General features: G+C 31.3%; 1 protein-coding gene across 1 annotated transcript; it reads left to right on the forward strand.

The window, feature by feature from the left end:
* Positions 1–339: 339 nt before the first annotated feature.
* LOC130442929 (homeobox protein LOX10-like) lies at positions 340–5,359 on the forward strand. The gene is made up of 3 exons (XM_056777341.1): positions 340–793; positions 2,014–2,230; positions 2,958–5,359. Exons 1-3 carry the CDS (start codon positions 427–429, stop codon positions 3,157–3,159), a joined length of 786 nt encoding a protein of 261 aa, XP_056633319.1. The 5' UTR covers positions 340–426; the 3' UTR covers positions 3,160–5,359.
* Positions 5,360–7,710: the final 2,351 nt, after the last annotated feature.

A 7,710-nucleotide genomic window follows, 5' to 3' on the forward strand; every position in this document is an offset into this window, starting at 1 on the left:
AGTGACGCTTTTCCATAGAAATCCATCCTTCAACATATAACCTATACCAATTATGTTCATATAATGATTAATTTCTGATTATTAAGTTTCCTGTTAACACTCTTATGTCATCATTTGCTATTTTAAAATTTCACAAGAAGTTCTGTTTCATATTCATATACCTCGTAAAAATAAATCTGGCAACCCTGAAGCTTTGTATCGTACCAGCACATGGCTTTATCACTGACTTCTCAATATGCCATAGACGCTAATCCACCTTTAGACGAATATAGCCTTTATAACGCATTTTATTAAGATCTGATCGGTTGTAAAAGAGAGAGAACACGATTGGCACGTTAATTGAGACCTAATAATTTGTCTAAAAATATTAAAGACCAAATACATAATTAGTCCAACGTTGAAGCTGTTAAGAAGTGTCTTCCAATCATGCAACAATTTGACACGGATATACAGTGTGATACTACAACTACCCCGTTTTCTGTAAAGGATATACTCAGTGTAAGTGATTTAAGCGAGAATTACTATTTCGGAAATACTGTAAAGAAAGAACAAAGTGACGTTTTCTATCCGTCGTATTGGGACAATTCGGGATATTTTGGTTTTAATGAACAATATGGATGTTATTTTGGAGGTGAAGGTGAAAATTTCGTGAATAAGAACTATTGGAACTGTGATAATTATCAGGAATCAAATCAGAATCATTTACAGCATTTGAGTCATCTCTACAGTAATCAACAGACTGAACACGTGCAAAGGAACAAAGATGATGGTTATATCAAAATTGAAAGTCCAAGTAAGTTTCACAATAAAAATTTCAGTTCACTGAATGTTATAAATCCAGTTGCCTGGATAATTTGGCAACCAATCACATAAGAACAAACAGTACAGTCAATTTTCCGAATCGATAGTATCTCCTAATTATTCAATCTCAAAGTAACTTTTCTTGCGTGAAAAAAATTGAGTTTTTACATCAGAGATTGAAATTTATTATCTATACCTCAAGTTAAAATTGATCATTTCAAGGAGATTATCCTCTCAAAATAGTTAGCTTGGTTTTGACAGTAACAATTCACGAAGTCTTGGTTGCATCAGATACCTTTAATAATGAAAGAAGTCAAGACAAATTAAATGACATTGAGTTCATTCCGATTGGTGAAATCTGCATGGTTTGTGTGTGGAGCTGCGTAGTAAGATTTCCTGTCTAACACAAAAAGTCTTCTGTTACATCTATACATTCGCTAGTGATATGTACGATGGGAAATACTTGGACTAAAGTTTTGGTCAAAGGCTTCATTTATATCTTCAAAATTTTGTTTTGATAGCTCGTATTGGAGTAAGTGAAATGAGATTACTTACAGAAACTTAATTTTAGTTATTCGTGTAGATTGGATTCCAACGTATGTGCATTCGTTGAAAATTTTGGTACGTGTTATATAATATTGAGAAGAAACACCAAAATATTTTGGTTACTAATCTGAATAGGGAATTTTGAAAAATACTTCGCTGTAACATCGTTTTTATTCAACGTGACCTTCTAATTTGAAACTGATAAAGTGATGCAATACAAAAGTATAGGAGGATGAAGAAGAAAAATTAGAGCCCTACTTTTTTGGTATGCAGAGATTCAAACTTGTTAATTTGTTAAATCGTTTTTTGAAAATTTACTTGTGTATATTCTCAAAATAAATCATTTTCAATGTTAGTTCATACTACTATTTCATTGGAATTTAAATATCCGTTTGTAGATCATATCAGAAATATCTCAGACAGTGCATTACTTAGGAATTTAGTTTTCCCTTTACATACTTTGAAGTGTTCTTGATAATATTTTTTATTAATTTTTTCCGGCGTTACTTAAAAACTCAGACTTGTCAAATTTTTGTGGACTATTGAGATATTTTCTATTTTTTATGATTAATTGATCGTTTTCTTTTTTGTAACAATGAAGCTCCTCGGTCATTTCTTTGCTACCCCTTTTTGTATATTGTATAATAAATATTCGCTTTCCAACAGAAATTCAACAAGTGACCAGTTCAAAAACGGAGCTCAGGAAGTCCGGCCGACAAAGATCAAAAAGAAAACCGAGAGTGTTGTTTAGTCAAGCCCAAGTGTACGAGTTAGAACAAAGATTTAAACAACAAAAATATCTATCGGCACCTGAGAGAGAACAGATGGCCCAAGGGCTTAAACTGACACCAACACAAGTAAAAATTTGGTTTCAAAATAGGAGGTACGTAAATTTATTGTATAATAATTAAATATTAGATTTCGAAGTATCAAATATAACTATAGAAAATTTAACATATTACTATCACGCGATTTCTAGTTAAGCTGTATGAATATTTCTTTTCGACCGATTCATTTCTCTTCCCCAAACCAGAATAATTACATTGATAGACACGTTTTCAATCAGTAGAAAAAACAAAAAGCAAAAAATTTTCCATCGAAATATGAATTAGTCGCTTCTTATCTTGAACGGTTGAAACGCCTATTTCTTGCATAACCTGTTTCTATCATTTCTCCTCTGGTCACAGAGGGTGTTATGCGGTTATGTTGTTTTTGCAACACTTTTCTCTTTGAAAATTTTCATTGGAAAAACAAAGAACAAGCAAACAACTATTTTTTCTCATATTTATTAGCCAGTAATAGATATATTTCTGTATGGTCCTATGAATTTGCCTAGAAGCTGATTGATGTTAAACATCCTTTTTTACAATATGATAACACAGCATATTATGTAACTGAAAAGGTTTGAAGTTGAATTCAGAAACATTTCATGAAATAGTATCCAACGCTGAGATCATAATAAAGTCAAATGATTAAGCAATTTCATGGAAATTGGAAAATCTAAAAATTTAAACTATTTCAAATCATTTACAAAAATGATAAATTTATCTATGACTTATTGCCAGGTTGATAGGTATCAAGCTCTGTATTAATCTTGCGTTTTATTGTAGGTATAAAAATAAACGGCAGAGGCTAGAGAAAACTGAGATGGAAAGAAAAACCGATAATGTAGTAACAAGTTCAGGATATTGCATCGTACCTCAAATACAACAAAATCCCTATACTATGTTTCAAACTACTAGCGATATTTACTCACAAAATGAATATATGTGTCAAGAAAAGTATAATGAAATCGGCATGGGATTTAATTAATATTTTCATTTTCATTGAAAAACATCTATTTTTAACGATTAATACAGTTTTCCATATCAATTCAAAGTTTTGTTAGTCTACACAACAGTTTACAGGTCTTCAAAACTATAATATTAAAGATTGCGTTTAAGGAAAGCTGAATTCAGAATTGAAACTCATAACAACATGTAGATACTGCTAGCTTCTAAACAGATTTTCTTCACATGATTGACTCATCTGTAAAGACTATTATTCAGCTTCAGCTTCAACTTCATTGGTTCCAAGTCACCATACTTCACTTTTATTGGATGAAATGAAAATGTTAACCAATTGCAACAGATTTAAGGCTATGATTTATTTCTACTAATTTACCTTGCATAACACATCTGCAAGTTGTAAACGAAGTTTTATTCAATTACGCAATTCTCTATAAATTCTTATACTATTATACACTTGCGTGCATAGAAATGGGCCCTCTATGAAATTTTGACGTTAACTATCTTTAGTTTAAAATTATTCATCAGATCAAAAAGGAAAAGGAAATATGCTGTTTTAAAGACAATTTATTATGCTTTACAGTGAGTATAAAGTTATCAGCAAGGCTTATCGTTTACATGCGTAGCAATCGGTAAAGGAATGAAACGTGTTTATGTGGTGATTGTAATGAAAAGAACAAATTTGTCAAATATTAAAATTATTGCGTTTGCAACAGAAATTTGTATATTATTCGTTAATAGTGTTCAAATGTGTTAGTTTAATGTATACTACAGCTCAAAAAGTTATTGCTTTACTCGAAAATGATCTTGGTCAGCGAGCGGTTCGATGAGTGTGCCAGCGATATGAGGAGACTCGATCCTTTCATAAACGAACTGGAACAGGCCGAAACAATTTACAAACGTTCGTGATGACCGCTTTATTGTATCAACAGCATTAAGGAATATTTACTTGAATGTCGTTCAAGTGCAACAACAGCTCCGTGAGGTGCGAGGAGTGACTATTAGTCAGTGGACAGACAGTAAGACGGAGGCTGCAAGAAAATAACCTAACCCCTAAAACACTTGCAATTTGTCCAAAACTTACTGCACGCTTGCGTTTTGCACAGTATCATCTAAATTGGACGTTGGAACTATTGGGATCCGTTCTGATCTCAGATAAGACCAGAATATGTGTCCACAACGATCGAAAAAGGAAAGTGCACCAAAGACCAATAGAGCGATTTGCAGATTGCTGCTTTGAAGAGTGGAGTGCTTATGGAGGTGGTTCCTGCATGATCTGGGTGCAATTTCTAGGAGCACGAACCGACCCTGTGCTCATTCTTAAGGGCGCCTGTGTTCACGGAAGAAGAGGTTTAACGGCTGATAGATATATCGAGAAGATTTTAGCAATTCAAGTGTTATCTTACGTCAACTACAATGGAGACGAATAGTGTCCTGATCTAAATCCGATAGAAAATTTATGGGATTTAGAGAATTCGAGCTAAACTGGATCGCAGAGCTTACTGTTGCAGTAGAAGAAGAGTGGCTTAACATTCCACAAGAAATAAGCTGTCTTGATTAGATCTATGCTTAATCGTATGGGAGATGTTATTAGGGCAAGAGGAGGTCATACCCATTATTAAGTTTTAAATTATTAATAATCTTCTTTATGTTAATAATGTTTTCATAAATTTATACTTTCATTGAAGCATATAAATTATTTTTTAACAGCATATTTTTTTTTGATCTTATAAATAATTTAAATAAAATATAGTTAGAATCAAAAGTTTACAGAGGGCCGATTTCTATGCATTCAAGTATATTATCATTAAAACGAGGAGCACTAGCAGCGGTCCTTGTAACATACTAACTGGCAAACCTTTGCTAATATGGTGGCTAGCATAATGAATGAAGTAAAACGAGAAAAAATCAATAAAACACCTACGAATAAAAAGTAGTAATGTTTTATTCATTATGTACAGTACTTATTTTTTTACCTTTCCATTCTTTAAATAAATAAAATTGAATCTATTTTGAAAGTATCAAGGTGATTATTATTTAATGAAAAGTTTGCTTTAAAATCGAAATTTGTTGTTACCATATAGCTTTGACTGATGTATATAAAGCTTTGTATGTTAAGTTTTAGATATTCTTTACTAATAAACTCGTTAAAATTTTACTTTAAGTTGAATGTGTAAATAATATATTATAGTTATATTTCAATATTGAATAAATGATTTTATATATTCACTATGTTTTTTTGGACAAACCATACGACCACAAAATTTGAAAATAGGCCAAAGTACTTCATACTTTATTTATGTAATGTTTTTAATTTGAGCGAAAAAGATTTTTTTCTTATCAACAATAAAAACCAAAGAATAATTTATAAACAAATAAAATGATTCTTTGATCCAAATTATCCCAAGTAGCAAAACTAGTTTGATTATCTAAAAATAATCGTATTTATAACAATTTTCGGAAGCTGAGTGGTACTCAAAATAGTTAGAAACATGTTTATACACTATTTAAACAGCTTTTATGCATTTATATAGAGCACCATAAGAGAACATTAGCTATTCTACACCAACTATTTTACCACTTTTTACTTATAACTTGAAAGAGTTGTTGATTCGAAATCTGTATAGTGGTGAATAATATTGTTACGAGCAAGCTCGTAAAATGGGTCCTTAGGCCGGTTCTGTCCAGTTATAATGGAAATTTAAAATTCGGCAAATTCACGGGGAGCCTTTGTTTTGCCTTTGGCGAACTTTTTATTATAGAAGGCGGTTTCAATAATTTCTAGAATAGTCTATTTATTTATTTCTTTTGTTTCTTTTTGTTCTAGAACTTTATAGAATTCCATTTGTGGTATATAAGTAAGTTTATGTATTACAGTTAGTTAGTTCCAAATAAATAGTCGTAGTGAATAGAAAGAATTAGTAAAGTAATTGCAGAAATTATTTAAGTGATTCATAAATGCATTTTTATAAGTTAAGTGTATTGCATAGTGTATAAATAAATTAAAGAGGTAAGGGACAATGTTTATCAATAATATTCGAAAGCTCTGTCATTTTTCTTGATCATGTGTATCATGGCGTCTGTTACTAAAAACAACTCTTTCACCAAAATTCACCAACAAAATCCACTTTACTGTGAAACCTAATCCAAAGAAGACGACCGCCATTGAATGTAAGCAAATTGAACTACATATTCATATAATTCTACCAAAAAAGAAGATTAACATTTCTGTACCGTTAATGACTTTCATCGGCATCAGTGATTGTGAAAATATTATGATAATAAGCCAAATTTGTTACCTTATCATGTTACCATCATTCAGAAATACTTTACAGTATGGCTACGTATAAGTTTTGTTTTCTACTTTTAAATAACCATTAGTTAATGGCAACGGCCTAATGCGAGCTCATTATTTTGTTATATGACATTTTCTTTTCTGTAAAAACACCTTACTCATTATTATTATTATTTATAAATCATATACATGAAAACACCAACCATGTTTTATTTTCTGATTTTGGTTATTTTCTCAGAAAATAGTTCGGTAAAGAGACTTTTTGAGATACGATCGTTCTTTAATCAACATGAGTCCAATATTACAATGACATCACATTCTGCTCATTTTATTGCTAATTCCACTGATTGTTCATTCAAATTGGCAACGTTACCTTTAATCTTGTGTTTGTCAAATAAAATCTATTGTCAATTTAACCTCGCAATTTTAGCACAAGTCAAATAAGACAATCAATACAACTATTACAAACGTTAAAATCTAAGAATCTTATTATGTTAGTAATTTATGCATTAGACCATTTCCCATTGTCTTCTGTGACTCTTCAACAAAAGAATATGAAAATAAATGCAGATCAGTTGGACAAAATTAATCCATTAATATTTATGTTTACTGAAACTTAACTGACACATTATCAATACATTCTAAAAGATTTATTTTCATAACCATGTTGCCAATATTGACCAGTCTTTATAATGTTTTGAATAATCAACTTGAGAAAACTTCAATAACGACGGAAATTCGTCTAGACCCATCTAATCTTTTGAAATGTTTAAGCTATATAAAACTTTACAAATCCCTTAAACCTGTGTACTTGTGGACCTATTTTTTCCCAAAGTACATAATAAACAACAATAAAGCTGTTTCCTGAAGGCTTGGAAATCAGATAGAATAAACTATGCTGTAATAAGCTAATACATACTTCAAATTACCCTTAACAACCCATAATTTTTCTCGCATAGCAGTTATATAATATTTAAGAAATAATTTGGTAATAAAAGAGAAAGTTATGTGTTACTTGGGATATGCTAGATACGAACCTGCGATTTGATCTATATATGCGCGAGTATTGTGTTTTACGCGTGTTATGTTGTGTGTGAATCTGTATGTTTTTATTTAGTGGTAGGAAAATACTTTTACGTATCGTCAGGACTAGCTGTTCGGCGCCTAAAAACCTCCTCTATCTCTGACCTCTGTTTCTCTTCGGAGCCGCCGTAAGGCACTACCTCGCAAGGATGGATCTAGCTATCAGGCTCTTCCTTCCACTATTAAGATTTCTCGACT

The sequence above is a fragment of the Diorhabda sublineata genome, chromosome 1, assembly GCF_026230105.1.
Source record: "Diorhabda sublineata isolate icDioSubl1.1 chromosome 1, icDioSubl1.1, whole genome shotgun sequence".
Classification (NCBI taxonomy): Eukaryota; Metazoa; Arthropoda; class Insecta; order Coleoptera; family Chrysomelidae; genus Diorhabda; species Diorhabda sublineata.

Bases quoted from the DNA above. Each gene is read 5' to 3' on its own strand.
- LOC130442929 (XM_056777341.1), top strand. From the start codon at position 427: ATGCAACAATTTGACACGGATATACAGTGTGATACTACAACTACCCCG. The intron at 794-2,013 runs GTAAGTTTCACA...GCTTTCCAACAG, and splicing joins TATCAAAATTGAAAGTCCAA to AAATTCAACAAGTGACCAGT. The intron at 2,231-2,957 runs GTACGTAAATTT...GTTTTATTGTAG, and splicing joins ATTTGGTTTCAAAATAGGAG to GTATAAAAATAAACGGCAGA.